Source organism: Pelecanus crispus, chromosome 9 (genome assembly GCF_030463565.1).
Source record: "Pelecanus crispus isolate bPelCri1 chromosome 9, bPelCri1.pri, whole genome shotgun sequence".
Taxonomy (NCBI): Eukaryota; Metazoa; Chordata; class Aves; order Pelecaniformes; family Pelecanidae; genus Pelecanus; species Pelecanus crispus.
Genome location: NC_134651.1, coordinates 2,658,183 through 2,677,487, shown reverse-complemented (window position 1 = coordinate 2,677,487; position 19,305 = coordinate 2,658,183). Strand labels below are relative to the sequence as shown.

Below are 19,305 nucleotides of genomic sequence, written 5' to 3'. Positions count from 1 at the left end.
ATATTCTCAAATATAAGAAAATAAAATCCCCAGTACTAGGATCACCCCAGGAACATTACACCAGTCTGTCACCCCAGAGAAGACTGCAGGAGCCGTTCGGAAGCAGAGAAATGGCCTGGCCATCACCATACTCCAAGTCCCACCCCCATCTCTTTCCTTCTAGCAAACTTTTTTTTTTTTTTCCTGTGGTAAAGGCGTATTTTCCTTCTGGAAACCAAGGGCCATACTTTCCCTCAGTGCATCACTACTGGTGTCACATATAGGAGTGTTTCAAAGCAGCCCCAAATAACTAATGCCCAAGTCATTTTGTGGTATAAAGTAAGCCAAACTAACCATAAATAAGAAATACCTTTATTAAAGAATTCCAGTTTCAGATGTTTCTGCATAGAACAATTTCTTTTGCATTACCTTTTAGAACATTGTTTTGCATAACAAAGTAATGAATATTAGCCTCTTCCCACTAGAATTTTAAACCCAAAGGATGTACTTGTTTTATTGATTACATATATGTATCATAGATTTTTTTTTATCTCAGTAAAGCACAGAGCAAAATGCAAGTTGTCAGATGAATGCTATTTTCTGTTAAATAGCAGCGTCTCAAATCAAAGGTTTCTTCTGAAGTTACGACGTGAAACACTTTTCTGCTCTTTATTAGTGGGGAATTTAAGTGACATACCTGGAAAACGCTTCCACAACCTTATATTCTCAGTGACATTAATTGCAAAGTGGATGTTGTCTTCAGTGCACGGGAGAGCAGGCCCTAGAGTTGTACTCTTTCCTTTTTAAGGAGAGCAAAAGCATCCTTCAGACCCAGGGTTCTGGCAGACACCTCAGGCCAGCACAACTGCGAGCATCGCGCCGTTCCGGCCCGGCCTTCTGCCAGAGCGTGCTGCCCCCCACCACCCACCTACCTCGACGCTCGTAGAATGGGTCAACAGCATAAACTTAGTGCCGCTAGAATTTGCTCTAATAATAGGAAGAGACCGTTGCATTAAACAAGCAAATAAACAATTGTCCTTCCCTTGTCAGACTTCAACAAAAGTGCTTCTGCTTATTTTTTGCAGATTAATAAACACAGAATTAAATAATCTGGGGAATCTGCAGAAAGATAGGATTTGAAGGCCATTTCCTTTTTGGCCAAACCAACAATAATCTTAACTTACTACACCTATTTTCTTTTATCATATAAATAGTGCCTTTTTTTTTTTTTAAGGCTACGCTATAACATTTTAGCCTTGAAATATATGCTACAGTGCTAATGCTGTAATGTTACAGTCTACAGAAATTATTTACGCTACAACATGGGGATCGATTCCGTGTAACAAAACAGCGTACGAACCTAACGTTTCTAATACAAAGACCTTTCCTGTTCTCAGTCAGGCGGTTGGCTTTCCTCTAGAACATCAGACTCTAACCAAACAACAACGTCAAGGGAGATCAAGTGAGAGATTCAGGATCATTCTACATCCACTGAAACAGGACACAAAAGAATAGAGACATCTCAGCAGAGGGGGGGAAATGGTTTCCTGTATGCAGGGCTCTTTTAGCTTTTTGGAACAGAAGAAATGGTGTATCGTTCATTATCCAGTTAAACTACTGCCTACTCAACCAGTTTCTCCCACATATTTTTCTGATTAATAACTAATAGTTACAGCCGAGTTTCTTAGGACAGAGTGGTATTATTACTGAATAATTAAAAGCTACTGCAGAGAATCTTCAAGAACGAAAAATAACGGGCCACCTCCAGAGGACGCATGCCAAGGATCAGAAATACAAAACTGACAGTCTAGGCACAGAAAATAAGAGATGCGAGCACAGCTTATGAACATAAGAACGCTGATAAACTAAAATTTACTTGAAGGATTTGTCCTTTCAGTATTCCTCTCACTTTTCTTCATGTTAAATCAAGGTGAATCTGGGGATTCTATAACAGTTTACAATATGATTTTAAAGAGAGAGAGATACAGTGGCTATAGTGTATTCAAATTGCCGTATCACCTAGAAAATTAATAATTATTTCAGCCACACAAAATAAAAAGATTTTACTTTCTCTGCAAGTTACAGAGTGTGGGAAAAGGTAGTTTCATTACCAGGCTTAATAAAAAGTCTGAGACTGGTGCAACTGTAGCAGAAAAATCTTGCAAATCAAAGCTTGCTTTTTTTTTTTTTAAAAAAACAGAATTAGTGATAATCCATTAAAGTGCTTTTAAGTGGAAAGTTATTGGGTTTTTAATTTACTGCAACTAGATGGTTTAGCCAAGGATCTGAAGTTTTAAAGAACATTCAGTTGTCAAGAGATGGGAGTAGCAAGGCACGCTAATACTTACTAAAACAAAAAACAGAGATTGGTCATATATATGCGTATACTTATATGAACATAAGCAATGCAGCACCATTATCTTCTCTGAAGAAACTCCATTCAAATGGAGAATGGAAGCAATTTATTTTTTGCTGCTTTTGATGGGGACATGCGTTCCTTTCACATTGAGATTCTCCAAAGAAACTCTGGGCTCCCTGGAACCCGCAACTGCAAGCGGTTTCTCTCTGAAACACACAACAGCAAAAAATCATAAGCAGCATACAATATGGGGGTGAGGGAATATACATTGTGCGAATTACTTATGTGGAGGTACAGTTATTTTAGTTGTAAAACAGATTTGACTCCCCCTCCAAAACTACTTCCATTGTTACCACCGTAGAGTTGGACTATTTCCTCATCTTGCACGCTCGAGGAGAAGAAAGAAACAGCTTAGTTTGAAAACTGAAATGGAAGGTAAAGTAGCCTCTGTAATAACCCTCTAGAGCTGAGGAGGTGCCAGAGGGAAAGCACTCTGTGTAGTTTACAGAAGAGGAGCGTTTCCCTTCCGTAGCATTCGCTACCAAACATGCAACTGATAAAGGCGTCACAGCTTCCACTGAAACTATGTCAACAGGAGGGGGAAAAAAAAAAAAACCCACAGACAAACAGCCCCGGAGCTTCGTAGATAGCAGCCTATGCAGGGGAGCTCCTGCGTTTACAGATAAAGTCCTCATTCCTACACAGACTTCCTGATTTTAGGATTAGAAGAGGCCTCATTTGAAATCGAACGCTGAAGAGAAGGGCGTGTGTCTCCAAGCGTATGGAAGGCGCCTGTCCTCTTACCCGAGAGAACAGGTCAAGCCAGCCCTCCATAAGGATGACACCTTAATGGCTAACCCAGTTTAACGGCTGTGGGGGGAGCTACAACATTTGTACGTAGTTGAGCTAAGAGCGCTGACATATTTCTCAAGAAAAAACACTCACCATTTTAGCCTATCAATTCCTTAAGTAATGTTCAAAGTCAAAAATACTGAATTTCTTCAAAATTTAGTGAACAAAATACTGCCTTACACTGTTTATTGTGGCATCATGAGAAAAGGAGGAATAGGACATGCTATTTCTCCTCAGATTGCCAGTAAGCATTGTTTGTTCATGAACAGATTGCTTCTGAATTGAGTTTTCATTCCGCTGCTAGCATTTCCTTATTCTGGTAGGAAGCTATTTTTACCTTCTTAATCCATCTTCCTTGGGTATGTGACGAATACTTCTGTATTTTGGAGCCTCTAAATTGCATCTAGTTCTAGATGGCCTGAACTTCATAATCTCTTTCTGCCACTCTTCATCAAAGGTCTGGGCCTCAGCTGAAAAACAGTTAAAGTTTACCTTTATTTTTAAAAAACACAAGCAAGATAGAAAAAAGACATGTAATGAAAATTAGGGTTTTTTTTTTTTTAAACAGTGTATTTTAAACTTGTGGTCCATGACTCTCCACGTGGTCTGCAAACTATTTCTAGGGGACCTCTAAAAGACAACTAAAAGCTTACTGCCAGTAGGCTTATGTTTGGAAGATAAAAAAGTCACCGTGTTGTAAAAGTATTTTAACCACACATCTCTTAAATATGTATTTTCTATTAGCCACAAACAAACATACAGCAAGTAGTAAAATTCTGTTAAAAGTTTGTTTGAACCATAAAATATCATTAAAAGTACTTTCAAATATGAGCAGGTATTGTACAAGCAAACAGTACCAACCGCATTATAATACAACATTTTAAAGTTTGACTGGTTACTTTAACTTAGGTTGTCCAAATTGACATCAACTAAGGAAACTTGATTTGCAGACTTAGCACTTTGTGAAAAACAGTCCCTTTTGAGATGTCTCAGGCTGGAACTGCAAAATTGGTATGTGAAACGACAGCGTAAAGCCCATTAGAGAACTGCATAAGACGACATACCCTCATCCAGGTTGATGAATTCTTGGTTCATTTCTTCATCACCGGTCTTGCTGTTCTTTGATTTTTTAATGACATGGGCACGATCATGAATATGATGACCAATAGCCATTTTTTCCAGTCCACTTTCAGAATCCTTAAGTGCTTTTCTTGTCTCCTTAACCTGCACAAAAAGAGGGAAATAAGTGTCCTTCCAACAACAACAAAAAATTGGTTTAACTACTACTATTTTTTTTTTTTTAAATCAAATTTTCTTCCCCGAAGTTTTTATGTCGCACTTTTGAAGAAGTTAGGTTTTACAGGCTTTTCCAATTGTCTCATTTACTGTGTTGGCTGAAAATACACCAGCAAAGCACAGATCAAGTCTATTTTCTTTCTGCCAACAGACGGGAAGATTAAACGAGAACACCTAAAGCTTCTTAAGTAATGTACGTACTGGATATTAATTGTCGGGGGAGGGGGGGAAAGCCTCGTCTAAATATACTACATGCAGACAAGTCTTCAACATTCTCCTTGACAACAGAATGAATAACAACCAATGCCAATATTCTCAGCATGAAGGGACAACTAATTACTAGGTTGTCGTGTTGACTGGCTTGAAACCCAGGCAACCGCTTATCACTGCGTTCATAGGTATATTATTAGAACCTTTTTGATAACTGAGTGTCTGCTTGAGCTTGAACATATCCCACAGCCAATCATGCTCAACAGCCTTTACTGCTCGCATATAGTCTTTCATGTGCCTTGCTTCAGGGTTCAAATTCAAATTTCTTAGCCGAATTAGACGCAACAGCTGCAAGGAAGTCAATGAAAGGGCATCTTCATCTGAAGCGTTACGTAAGCATTTAAAAGTGCTTGAGTAAAGGGGATGATTTGAAGCCATGTTTTGCATAAATAGACTGCCTCTTGCCGTCTTGTATTTTAGACAGAATTTTAGATGTACAAGAGGATTAATTATAGCAAAGAGAAAGATGTTGGAGACCGCCTTGAAGAATCAGCTGTTCTGGCACTCAGTTGTTGCAGTCTTTGATAGGCATACAATTTATTTAGATGTATACTTAGAAGCATACAAATTACAAGGAAGAAAACAGCACTTTAGCTTAAGAAGCCTTTAATATAGAGCAATATTTAAACAGACGTATATTTTTCTAAATTATAAGAGTAACTGTCTCCAGTAAAAAGATCCTGAAGGAAACTGTGGTTTGGTATAGATGAACTGAAATTCCGATAATTACATACCACCTTTTTGCTGCATCTCAGGACTACTTACGCCCCCTGGAGCTGTGCGTGTCTGAGCTGAAGCTTGGAAAACTTTTGGTGGTTCATTCCCTACTTTGGAGTATGTCATCACAGAGGAGGAGCTGAATGTGTGTGCATCTGGATGGATGGACAGGTCATCCTACAAGCAATGTAGACTTCTTTTATTAGTAAAAGTTAAAACTTGTGGGTAGTAAGCACTTCTCACATTCTGAGACTCTCTTATTATGAAAAAGAATACCCCTCTGAAAAATTAACCTTCAGTCCTGGCACCATAGATACGGCCTGTTGGGAGAGGACCTCAGCATTTGATATGCCCTCACTCTTGTCCGAGCCAGGGAACGTGACAGCAAATAACAAGCATGGGCAGCAATACTCAACTGCTCGAATGTTTGCCCTGGCACAGGTTAGTTTAGTAATGAACATATAACCTACTACATCAGTCTTGCCACATACGGTATAAAATAAGGTGTGTAAAGAGTTCAGGTGAAACAGAACTTGAGCAACAATGGTTACAGGCCATTTTACGAGGCCAGGAAAAGACAGTAAGTTACTCAGCGACACTTAATGGATATCAGTGTTATCTTCAAAGACTGTGAAGAAAGAAGCAGTGCTGAAAATAAAATCAGAGAAAAGTCTATATGCAGGGTGGCATTTAGGTGTTTGCGGTTTTGTTGTTTCTAAGTGTACAGTAACACTTTAAACTGCTCCTGCACTTAAGGTGTCAGCTCTGGCAACAGCCAGAGACCAGATAACTTACAGCAGTTCTAACCCCTAGAGAATCAAGTATATATTTAAAGTACTGTTGTTAGCGAATAATCAGTGACAGCATAGAGAATTATAACCACGATATAGTCTGAGGGGGGTGGAAAAAATTCTCACTGTCTGCTTGAGACCAGTAACCTTTTTCTTGGCAGGACTTTCTGAATAGTATTTTAAACAACTGTCATTCTCCAATACAATGAACTTTAGAACAAATTTTTAAAAACTTACAAATTTTCTTTGCATTTCCAGCATACTGTTTCTCATATTTGACATCATCCTGTCCATTGCAAAAAAAGGTTCCCCAAAATCTGCATCCTGCTAAAAAAGACAAGACATTAAAATTAAAACAAAGTCTTCTGACTCTTCCAAGTTCTGGAGCTGTTTTTTTACATGCATTTTTTAATGCAAGTCAGACCATCAAACAGGTTTTCACAGACTGCAATTCACAGACAAGCCAAAATGCATCTTTTCAAATGAAAAACTGAAAGCCAGCATGGGGAGCTTGTTAAGTTGGAGATAGTGGAAAGACAGAAGTGAAAGATTTGACATTCCAATGTCAAAATAAGCTCACATTGCGTCCAGTTTACAAGAACTATTTTCATATACCTTCTAACCTAACTAGCTTCTGCTGTAAAAAGTACTGTATGACCCTCCATGCCTTATAATCTATTGAAGATCAAGTTATCTCTATTATGCAAATCCCTTGATGCGTATGTAATCACTCTGAAAACACATCCCAGCAGAGATAGCTGTTCCTTTATGAGTAACGTGTGCTACTTCTGCAGAAGGGCAGCGTGGAAAAAACCAGAGAACCATAACTTGGTATTTTAATAGCAGCTTAAGTACTTGATGCTATAGGTGTATCCACAAAACATTCGTCATTTTTACATGAAAGCAGAAGATCCACTTGCACAAAGGACAGATACTAAGACAGGGTTACATGCACAGAATTTTATCAAGTAGGATCTGTAGCTGATGGCATATCCTGACCATACCGATGAAGAGCTACCTTTGGATGAAAACAAAAAAAAAAAAAAAAAAAGAAAAAAAAACAGAGAGACAGGGAGACAGAAAGTAAGGAAATGGTGAACTCTAAGTGACCATCTGGGAAGACAGCGATGCTGTCCCAAATGAGCACCCTCCTCTGGGCTCCTCTCCAGTGCAGCAGGTGGTGATGATAAGGATGATTTTTGCCACGCCTTCCTCTCCTCCTGTGAACTCGTCCTCAGGACCCATTCAAACTCCTTACTGGGCTGCCTGGCTTCTGACCTGAGCAGCTCTGGTTGGAGTACGCTACTTAGGAGCGACCACCGCGCACTGCTTGGCTGGCGAGCTTCTAGACACACGCATGCCTAGCTGCTTCCCAGGAGAGCTGCTGTGCCGCCACCACGCTCTGGTGCGCAGGCGTGAGACTGCGAGAAGAGCAGGGAAAACAGCTCCCAGGGGCTCTGCAAAACGCAGCAGCTTTGGCAAGAGGCAGGCTGCCCGGCTGCATGCAGCAGCCCTTTGCACTGCTGAGGTGCTACGGAACAGCAGGATGCGAATTACAACAGCAAACACCCCACAAGTTCCTCCAACTACTGGAAATATATCCAATTAAATTTAAATAAATTCATTTAAATAGCTACGTAGTTAGAAGTTTAAAAAAAAAAATCCGCAGTTTAAGCACAAAACTAAGTAAAATTCAGGTTTAGAAAAATCTTCAATTTGTTTCTTGAGTAGCAAGAAATGGGAATCCTTTAGGGCTGTCAAAACCTCTGCGCAATAATTATAGACAATTTAGGGCATCAAATCATTGCAAGTGTCAGTAACTCCAGAAAACTGCCTTCTACGGTTAGAAATCTGCACACTGACCAGCGATGTTACATAGTCATCAGCTGTACCTATGGAATTACGTGCCATAGATTGGGGTGGGGGGAGGAAAACCATAGCCTGTGCAGTTAATGGCAAAAGTAGTAACGCTTTTTGCATACAGAAAGTTTTGTGCTTCTGCAAAAGTAATACTTTTAGATCTGAAAATTCAAAGGCCCAAGCCCATTTTTACCCGCTCCACAAGTGAGACCCACTCTAAGCTACTGGTTTTCAATCTGAGGCCTCTTTGAAGCCTTCCAAAGGAAGGCAAAAACCTCCGTGAGGGTCGTAACAATAAACTTGCTTTTCCTCAGGTACTTTCTACAGATCTTTTACAAGATATTCCAGACTCCCAACAAACTACAGCTGAAAAACATTCCAAGCCCAGCTCCAGTGGAAATTCTGTCTCCAGCAGCTGGCCGCTCGTAGCTGTGCCCGGTGCTACAGGTCTTGTCGGTAGCAAACCCACACTCCAATCCATCTACATGCAGCACTCGGTTTGGAGTTTCTCTCCAGAGATTATTTCATTTATATCCTTCAGAGATCAAGCACCAACGGATACATCACCGAGCAGAAAAGCCAGCTGATAAGCAGTAACTTTTCCAATCTTGGTATCAGCGTATTTAGTCCACCCCTGCATTTTCATTTAACAAGGAAAAATAATAATAATAAAAAAAAAATCTTTCTTGAATTATATTGTTCCATAAATTTAAACACCAACAAAAGCAGTTTGCAAGCATACTGAAACTAGCCTTTGTCCATGCTTTAGTTATGCAGACAGTATGCACATACGAGCAAGAGCTACAAGGATTATTGCTCCTGGGATACGAACCACTCTACCAAAGCCTGCAAAGGGCACGAGGGAGCAGGTTGTTGCCTGGAAGAAAAAGGACCAGTGTCTTTAAGTTATTGTACCTGTTACCAGACACAGCGGAAGTATCTTGTGCACCTTCATATAGAGCGGGTGATAGTAAACATTTCTGATCAAATAAAAACAGTCACTCAAGAGGACCTTGGTAATTTACAGTGAGCTACGACAATATAATATGAAGCGGTCTCTGGGTATATAGAAGTAATGATACAGGAAAGCCATAACTGTCACCACATTTAATAAGTCATATTCATATATATGTACTACAAGCACTTAAAGCTAGAAGTTGAGAAACATTTGTATACCATAGCAACCTTTGTACTAAAATTATTTAAAAGATGGCACAGTGCTTCAGACATCACCCACTTCTCTGGAAACACTTCATTCTCATCATGCAATAGAACCTCATCACTGAGAGTTGATGCAAATCAACAAATCAACAGTCCCCTTAATGTAAATTTATGTAATTAAATTTCAGAAGGTTGTCACACAATTTTAGAGCTTAAAAAAAATTAAGTGATGCAGCTGACCTGTTCACAAGCACTCTTTATAGTCACATTAATCTCTTGTAGTACATAAGATATTTCTTTAAAATATCCATACATTCCTTGCGATAAACAAAATAAAGTCTAACTTGTCAGTGGTTTCAAAGGTCATTGCAAAGAAAGTCTAGCTAAATCTATCATCGTATACAGAACCACCTGAAGACAAATCCCCAAGAGCAATTATATTCTTCTGCAGTTTTATAAATAGATGTAGCTATAAACATCAGCAAATACAGTTCCTGTTTGACCAACTGATACTGAATATCCCTATATGACAGGGCAATGAGATGCTGGAAAACAAATTGGTGTTTCCAGGAACTAGGACTGGAGCGTTACATAAAAGCCTACCTAAAGAAAGACTCGTTAGACAGAAGTACCAAATACTTTACAGTAACTTCGAAGTACAAAAGGAAGGAATTACTCAGTTCTTAAATACCTTCATGAACTCTTTCAGGTTTCAGTTCTGTCTAATATGCAGTAAGAGAAAAGAATATATATATATTTTGAGATACATATATCAAGTGCAAAAGGATATCCTCAGAAATAATAAACTTTTAGTCATAAGAAGTTTATAAACTCTTTGTTTTATAATACATACTCAAAGCTGTTAAATAGTTGCCTAACATGCAGGACAATCAGATATCCAAATAAACCCAAAGGGCTGTATCTCTTAAGATGTTTTACCCCATTCCTCCTGCTCACATCCTTTCCTCCTCCTTCCCTCCCTCCAAGAGGCTAAAAACTGACACTGCAAACCTGCCTGAAGAAGGAAAAGCATTTTCAAATTCGAATGCTGTGTTGATGCACACTGAGTTGTTGCAACAAATTCCGGCCCTTGTAAAGCGGTTTTAGGCATGCTATAGCTTACTTAAACATAGAATTACAATATCAGTATGGGTAATTTTAACGAAGTGTATTTTACATGGTAGTAAAGATATCCATCTTTTCCTACATAAAAGTCTAATTATTTTAAGTGTTAGAACCATTTCTGGAGGGAAACCAGTAAAAGCAGTTCGGGACTACTACAAGGCTCACTCAAATAATCAATACTGAGCCTTCTGTGGCATCTGACAACTCTTAGGTGAAACAGGAGGAACATGAAAAGATACAGGAAAGATTTTAGCAGGTGTGGAATTCTTTTGTGCTTATCAAAATAATACAGCGCTCTTGCACCTTTAACTCCTTCCTGTAACCACAGCTAAAGGTTTTCTATGCCTCACATTTATCTCTCACTGCCAAGAACAAAGGATACAAACCCCCAAGATATTAGGGTGAGGTTTGACATATTCTTTTTCTAAAGGAAAAAGAGGTCTGATCTGTTTTTAGGCATCTAGTGAACCAAGGCCTAAGAGTCTGCTTCAGTAGAGGAAAGATCACGCCCTAATTAGATCCAGCAACATCTATATTTGAAACTAACTGGCAATGTATGAGCACGGAGGAAAGAATCTGACAGTTACCCTTTTGACTTGTAGGTGACAGTCCGCGTTTCAGCGATGTTTATTAAGCTCTAACTATCTAGGTTTGAACAGCCACCACCGAATCTGGCCGAGTTCCACAAGCCTTTGTAATCTGTTTTGTCTTCCAACTGTTTTTTTTTTTTTTAAAATCAAATGTGACTTATTAAAGTAAGAGATCGTTCAGCTGCAAAAATATTTAGCCTGGTGGAGGGCAAGGAACCAACTTCAAACGTATATCCTTTCTAAATACAGCAATTAGATAAGGTTTAGCTACAGAAGCACGAGATATAATTGTCCTGCATGCCCAGAGAGTTGCAAAGATACTTTATGTAAAACATAGATCATTGCCAACTTCTCAGTTTCAGGTGGCAATTTACAGAAATACAAGGTTTCGTATCAATTTCCCTGATCTGTAACCTTTAGCGTCTTATATCTAGAGGAAATATTAAAAATCGGACCAAATATAGAATGCGAAGCCTTTATTCACAGTTGCAAAGTTGGAGCAGGGTTTAAAATATCTGTGTAGATACTATTTAGGTGGTTGAAACACAGGTTTGGCTTAAATCAAACTTCAACATAAATAACTAGACACAAGATATTAAAGTGCAGAGTGAAGGCATAAACGTATCAAGGTACCTTTTTTAAGTCAAGTTAGCATAAAAAAGGAACTAAGTGTTCAAAGAAGGCTCTGTCTTTGGACACTTTTAATGCCTTTCTGCAAGAGGCATTTAATACATGACATTTATTAAACCAAACATTTGATAAATGTTTAGTTTGTTTCATTAAATATTGTATATTCAATGTTCTATAATATACAAATTTGTTATTAGTCCTAACAGAAACAAGTTTGTCAGTGTTATGTAACAAATGCTTAAACAACAGGCCATTAAGGAACCAAAAGAGAGATTATTCCCATTTTACTCAGCGATGAAACAAGCTGACCAAGGCTGCAATAGCTGAGCCAGGCCCCCGTTTCCACTGGACCAAATTTAACAGAAATGGAAATGTGAAGCCGACTATATTACCGGTAAATGTAAATTCCGTGTAGCAATCCTTAGAGATTAAGAAAATACTTACTCTGCGATTTCCTCTTAGAGCAACCTGAGAGTCCTGGCGCGCTCTTCGATCTACTGTTCTCTCCCCACCATCTGTTATGCTGAGAAATGGATCTCGTCCAAAAGGATCAGAAAAGCTTCTCATCATCTGCCGCATATATTCATGGTGTGCAGCAAAAGGATCACTGAAAAAAAGAAAAAAAAAAAGATATTTTGCAGAGAAAGTCATCAGGTTTTATTCCAAGCTATGTAAAACGGCTCTGAAATTTCTAAAACTTGATTTTTTTAAATCTTTCCATATGGTTCTTTAGTCAAATGCTTTATTTTAATAGGACCCAACTGGACAATCTCTTGTTCCTCACAAACTCTCACTTCTTTCACTTCCCATCTCGCAGGCTGGTTGGGTGCTGTAGTTCTTTTGTCTTCTCAGCTGCCTTCATTGCTCTCCTACACCCTTGCGTGTCTGTTTTGCTTTTTCTCTCTCCTCATCTTTTCCAAAAATATTCCATCTTTTGCAGCCATCTTTCACTCCAGCCTATGTTTACTATCTGCCAGGAACTAGAAAACTAACCTGTATTTTATTTATCACTACTTTGACCTCCAACCCCTGATATTAAAAGAATTTTTTTCCCCCTCTCCTTTTTTCCCTTTCAGCTTCCAAAGCTTAGCACAGTACTACTCACTGAACTCATCATGTCTCACTAGATTTCCCCCCCTCAAATTTATTTCACTGGCTGCTCCCATTCTGCTTTTCATTCCCCTTGACCCACATGCTCAAAAGTGCCTACCATCCTCTAAATACAAGCCAGCTCCATCTCCTTTACTTCAGTCACCCACTGTTGCATCTTTGCCTTCCCTTTCCTCCCCCTCTATAAATCATGTTCTCGCATCCCTTTTCTCTGCTTCGGAAGAAAGATTCTTACTGGCTTTTTGCTTTCCTGATCGTTTGCCCCCCTCTTCTCTCCTCTTTCAAAAATACTCAACCTCTGTTTCCAAAACCTACAGAACCCCACCAGTAATTCCAAAGCTTGGCTTGCAGGTAAAACATTGCTAAAGTTGCTCTCCATTATTACTTAATTCTTTGCATTCTCCAATTTGGCCAAGAACTGAAGATTTCAAGCAGAGGCCAAAAAAGGAGCAAAATATATTGTGCTTCTGACAAAATCATATGATCAGTACTAATGCCTGCGGTCCGAGGCTACAAATTATTACTTCATACAAGAAACATGCTTCATTTCCTCTCTTCATCTCCAGTCTGATGTTCCCCTGAAAGCCACTTTATTAACGTTACCAGTCATTTCCCAGGTATGTTTACTTAGACTTAATAGCACCTCATCTTCCTTCCCATCAATTTCCTGGCACTCCCCAGACTCCTCACACCCTCATTCTCTCCAGGACACTGCAACCTTTCCCATCACATCTCATGCGTCCATGAAGAAACGCTTCAGGTTGTTCCTCCGACTTCTTCAAGACCCAATCATCTCTTCAAAGTCTCCTGAACAGCTTTTCTCTTCTCCCCACCCCTTATCTCCAGAGTCCCATGAAAACTAGTTGCCATACCACGTGGCCACTTTGATCTCTTCGCTTTGTACAGTCTCTGCTTGTGCTAAAGTTGCATTTGTTTTTTTGCTTTTTAAAGTGAAAAAGAAATAAGGTTACAAACATAACACTGGATTAAATTTCAAACAAGTTTGTTTTTTTTTTTTTAAACACAACAATATACCTCTAAGCCACGCACATACTTCAGTCCAGTACAAACAGTTTAGAAATAGTTTTACCATTGCCATTAGCAGAGCCTAATCTACCCCACTCACGTGACGGCTAGCTTTAATTTCAGTCCTAATGCGATAAGCAGCTCGCACGCAGCAAGCGTCCCCTCACTTTTCACAGGATAAAGAACAGATGGAAAAAGTCGCTGCGCAAGCCAACATGAGGGAAGCACGCACGCACTACCACAGTATATGCATACTTCCATCAAATCTATTTTGACACCACAAATTTCAGATAGGTTTGGTTATCAAAACACAACCAAATTCCATCAGAAACTTAAGGCATAACAAAATTTCTTCCCAGGCCCTCCCAGTTCAAAAGAAGTAGGACACTCTTAAATCTACAACACATAAGCAAAACAAGATTTCATAGATTTAATGTAGGTAAGAAAAATCGGTTGAACTTAGCGTGCTTGACATGCTGTCATACAGCTCACCTGACATAAAATAACACTTCACACCTTGTGTCCTTTTTGCCTTATTTCAATTTCTCTGGCAATTTCTCTTGGCCATTCACCCTCTGTTACACCTATTTGGTACGCTCATACCTGCATCTAAAACTGTGGGGGTTTGTTGTTGTTGTCTTAAAAAAAATGAAAGGTCTGTGAAACAACTTAGAAACACAGCTTCTTACTGTCAGAGACAGGGAAGGAAGATACATACTGTGGATGACAGATTTAGGAACAGAAGTGAAGTCTCCCAGCTCCCTAGGGACATTTTAGGGAGCCATTCATAAAAAGATCTAGTGTTGTCAAGCCTCGAAAGAAATACTACAATTTCAGTATGCTCTGGAGTAGGGCAAACCCAATGGAAAGTCAAAAGAGAAGCTGTCTGGAAGACAGAGCTTTCAAGGATTAAACCTACCACCATGATGGCTCAGATGACTGAAATGCAAGCTGTAACTACAAAAGGACTATGTCTCCCTCACAAATATATATATATATATATATAAAAAAAACCAAAGTCAAAGTCTCTCCAGTAGAGGATGCAAGGTCTTAAGTTCTTTGTCCAAATCACAGATTTTATAGGATGGCAACAAGTGGAGAGCACCCTAATTTAATTACCATTGATCACATCTGACTTAAAATGTGACCTTTTCTAGGAGAGGGAAAAAGATACTTTTGATGAGACAGACATGACTTCTGCACTCTGCATTGTTGTATCATAAAAGCGATAGGGAAAAAGAAAGGAGGTTCTACAGGGGTTCTGCACACAGAATTTGTGCCATTCACGTGTTATGCACCCCAAGTTATTTTCAAAATTACGTTCTGAATGGAAACCAACGATTTGTACATTTGTTGTCCATATATGCGAGTGAGGATTTCCATGAAGATGCATCTCAGTTGCTAAGTTCTTGTATGATTCAGGCTTAAGCTCCAAAGTTTAAGGCTCTACGTTCCAGCTGAAACCCTTTACGGTGTTATAGTAATAAGTACAACGTTAGTCCTTACTTCAGTGTATGTTTCTGGTCAGTTGAAAAATCAGTGTCCTAGAACGACAAATTCAGGTTATTTTTGAAAACTGTACTTCATATTAGATGCACTTTTTTTTTTTTTAAATTAGGAAGTTATGTAAGCCTGAAGTTGCGAAATCACACTGGAGAGAACACCTGTAGCAATAAAACAAAAGCTATGAATTGGTAAATTAAAACCAGAGGCCAACTGCACTTGGCAGAGGAGACGCAACTTCTGCACCTGTGCAAGCTACTGGGGATGAAACTCAGCCGGGCCAGGGCAGCCCCGCGCCTCACGGGCTGGTGCTTCCCCAGGACAGCTGCCCACAGATGGGTACATTTCGTATAACCCAGGCACTATTTCCAGCTCAGCAGTCAAAAAATCTCTCCTTGTGAGGCAACAGAAGCCTGTTATTACACTATTTTTTGGAAGCTAATCTTATCTGAAGTATTAAGCTCATTTCCTTAACTATATGCAAAACAGATCTACAGGGACAGTGCCAAAAAAAATGAATCTTACTATCAGTCTCTCCCTCATCTCTTTCACACACACTCCCTTCCTCTATCTTCTGCCATCTTTTTTTCCCTTCAATTTTAAACTGTGTGTGTGGCTACAATAAAAATGCATAAATAAAACGAATAAGTAAGAGGAGAGCACTTGATACTTCAAAAGCACGCTACAAATGACTACAAACAAGACTTAGTTTCCATTATTATTTTAATTTCCTGCAGAGGATTTGCACAGTGAAGTTTTCAGCACGGCGTATCCTGCATATAACTGACGAGTTGCTACAGGAGCGCGCATATCCCTAGAAACCAAGCGTTACTAATCCATCTCGCGCAGCTTTAGAAACTGCCCCACCGCTAGGAACGCGCTTTTGCAGCTAAGCGCTAGATTCTCCTTTGAGAGGTACGAAGTCAACCTCAGCTAGAATATCCTGTAACCAAGAGATACAGTCAACAAACCCACATCACAAGGCCTGATGTGTTGCCCTTCCTCGGCCACCCACCAGCATTACCTCTTATCTTTGCTGGTAATTAAGCTCCAAACAGCAAGCACCACGTCTTTAGAAAAATTAAAATCATTCAGGCTCCTCCGAGTTCTCCGATCCCATTCTTACCCGCTACAGATTACAGTTTCAAAAGACAAAAGACATACTTTGGGGCCAGACTAGATACTTCAGCGGTTTTGGCTATCCCGCTGCTCTAGGGGAGCCTTTGCCCAACACATTACTTAGATTTAGGCTGCAGTGGCAAATGAAGATTCCCACGGGAAATAAACGGATTTCAGAGTTTAATACATCGACACGCTCTACCCCCAGCGCTACCACTGTGCTCAGGGCACAGAAATAAAAAAAGCCCACCAGTTGCTGAGCTAAAGCACCAGCATCCCCTCAGGAAATCGGTACGAGGAGACAGACGGGTTGCCTTTACCCATCCAGTGCAAACACACACGTTTGCAGAGTTTTAACGCGAGAACACCCGGTGTTATCTTTAGCGTATGCATCGACAACAGGAGCTCAGAAACAGTCTACAGAAAAAAAAAAAAAAAAATCCAGAAGAGCTAGAACGTCCAGCACCTCTCCACTTTGTAGCAAACTGAAGAAAAAAATAAACGCAAGCAACAGAAACCAACGGAGGTGAAGACTTCTCCTCAGTCGATCAATACGAAATTACGATTCAGCTCCTCGCTGCGCTACGAGACAGCAGGAACGAGACGCGTTACCGAAGAGGGGAGTGCGAGGCGGGACTCTGGTATTTCCAGTCGCTGGCACCAATGTAACCCCTCCACAGCGCTGAAGGGCACCCCGCACGCTCGCTTCTTTCGGGTAAGCCCAGAAGCGCGGCTGCGAACCCCGCCGGCGGTTAACCCCGCACAGCCCCGCGTTCCCCGGCCCGACAAGAACCTCCAAGCGCTTCTTCAGGCGGCGGCGGGGGAGCGCGGCGGCCTGCCCGCCGCCTCGCACCCACCCCTCCCGGCTCCCCCCTCAAGGCCGGGGTCCCCGCGGCCGCCGCCTGCCACCCCGACCCGGCACCCCGGCGGCCCCCGGCGGCCCCCTCACCGAAAGAAGGGATCCTCCTCGAAGCAGCGGCCCAGGCCCCCGAACATGGCTGCGGCTCCGCGCCGGTGTGAGCCCCGCCGGCCCCGCCGGCCCCTGACGGCGGCGCCCGCTTCCCCACGTGACACCTCTCGGCGCCGCCACTGGCCGCCGCGGCCGTGACGTAAGCAGCGGGGCGGGGCTCGGCGGGAGCCGCCGTTGCCGTGGTAACCGGCGCCGCCGCGGCGGGTCGGGGCCCGGGCCCGGCGCAGGGCCCGGCGGGGCGCGGGGAGCAGCCCCACGCCTGGAGCCCCACGCCTGGAGCCCCACGCTGCCTCTCCCCAGGGCCCCGCTTTGCCCGGCGAGCCCGCGGCGCCCGGCCCGGCTTGGTGGGGGGCGCAGGCCCCGGAGGGGAGCAGGCCCGGCCTTCACCCCAGCTCTGTCAGGCGTTTGCGGGTCGGTGCTGCCGGCGCGGCTCAGGCCCGCTGCCCCCTCCGTGGCAATTTTAACAATAATCGTCTTTTTTCCAGTAGGTGGCAGTAAAATAAAGCGACCGTGTTGTGCGAGGCGGGCTGCGTCCCCTTTCCCAGCGGCTGGAAAAGAAGCTTTGGCCTGAGCGGGGCCGCTGGGCCGGCAGTGGCACCCCCGTGGAAAGCAGCCCCGGCCTGCGCCAAAAGCAGCCGTAAATAGGTGTTCCGGCAGAACAGAGCAGCGAGGAAACAGCGAGGCCGGGGTGGAGGAAGGGTGTCTGACCGCGGTTCCGCTCTGGCTGCGGGTGGCCCTCGCAGCCGGCTGTGCATCAGCGTTACCTTTCGCCCCGCGCCAGCTAAGCGCTCACCAGGTGTATCCCTTTTCTGAGGCGTTATGGTAGTTGCCTTCTGGCCGGCGGTTCATTCTGCGTTGCTTAACTCTACCGGCTTTGGGAGTGAGACTGCTTAGGATTGCTGGTTAAACAGAAAGGGAGAAAGAGCTCTTCGTCTTCTTGGCAGGAAGGAGCAGTCCCGCGGCCGGCTGTAAAGGAGGAACCCCTCAGCAAACCCTGTCGCTGGGCGTGGGCGTCAAAAGATGCCTTCGGGAAAAGAATGGAGCATGGGGAATGTTCCCTAAGGTTTCCGGAAGAGCAGAGTGGTTGTGAACATGTAGGGGAGTGTATAATAACCGTGATTATATATAAACTTACTTCTGAAGGAGGACAGTTTGAAAGAACCAGAGGTATAGGACTCTCACCTTCATTCTTCATAAAATGGCAGAATTCTGCAGAAAAACATTTATGTGTTTGCAAAAATTCTCCTGGTCTAGATGGCAAAGTTTCTCAGAGCTGTGAGCCTGGGGGCTGTTCCCTCTCTTGCATCTCCTGTTGAGAGGCAGGTGAAGGCTCTTCCCTCCTCTCCTCACATCTCTTTCAATATCCCAATTTTTAGGGGAAAGATAGAAAATATGCCCCGGATAACTGGGGGGGATTAGAGAGCATCGGCGTGTTTATATGGCAGTCATGAAAGTAGATCCTCCGTTCCAGTAAGATCCATCATGCTGCAGAAGCAGCTCTGCTGGTATTTGGCCCAAAGTGGAAACCCGACATAAAAGATGAATGAACTGAGCCTGCAATATTTTTGAAAAATATCTGTAATCGGGTGAGCATTGATTTTGCTGTCTACTGATGTAGACTTCTCTTTAGATCCTAGCGAGTGGTGATATTGCAGCCTTAAGATGCACTCCAAGTTTGAGCGGTTGTTAACAGTGGAAATGTTTATACTGACTGACTGGTGGGCAGGGAAGCATGACAGAAAAAGGGTTACCCATTGATTATCCAGGTGAAGTCTGTGAACTGTTTGTACATTTCTGATGAAAGATTAGCAAATAAAACAAATCAGGCGGTAGTCATGGAAGTGAACTCTGCCGCTTTGGGGCTTTTGCTAACGAAATCTTGTGCCAGTTATGATATTATCAAAGAACTTTTTTATTGCTCAGAGACAGAATTCAAGCTTTGTTTCA

At 42.0% G+C, this 19,305-nt stretch overlaps 1 protein-coding gene across 2 annotated transcripts; it reads right to left on the bottom strand.

Moving 5' to 3' along the window:
* Positions 1 to 329: 329 nt before the first annotated feature.
* On the bottom strand, positions 330 to 17,410 carry MLF1 (myeloid leukemia factor 1). Of its 2 annotated transcripts, none has more exons than XM_075717156.1 (7): positions 17,338 to 17,410; positions 12,075 to 12,237; positions 6,502 to 6,591; positions 5,522 to 5,650; positions 4,255 to 4,414; positions 3,528 to 3,660; positions 330 to 2,544 (listed from the first exon to the last, which is right to left on the bottom strand). In XM_075717156.1, exons 1-7 carry the CDS (start codon positions 17,382 to 17,384, stop codon positions 2,442 to 2,444), a joined length of 825 nt encoding a protein of 274 aa, XP_075573271.1. In that variant the 5' UTR covers positions 17,385 to 17,410; the 3' UTR covers positions 330 to 2,441. The 2 variants fall into 2 exon arrangements, with proteins under 2 accessions (XP_075573271.1, XP_075573272.1); XM_075717157.1 differs by having other exon boundaries at positions 6,502 to 6,588.
* Positions 17,411 to 19,305: the final 1,895 nt, after the last annotated feature.

What these genes read in the sequence shown, in the direction of transcription:
- MLF1 (XM_075717156.1), bottom strand. Translation starts at nt 17,384, where the DNA reads ATGTTCGGGGGCCTGGGCCGCTGCTTCGAGGAGGATCCCTTCTTTCG. An exon ending in ATTCATCAACCTGGATGAGG is followed by an intron (nt 3,661 to 4,254) that starts GTATGTCGTCTT and finishes ACTGTTTTTCAG; the next exon opens with CTGAGGCCCAGACCTTTGAT. An exon ending in AAGGAAGATGGATTAAGAAG is followed by an intron (nt 2,545 to 3,527) that starts GTAAAAATAGCT and finishes TGTGTGTTTCAG; the next exon opens with AGAGAAACCGCTTGCAGTTG.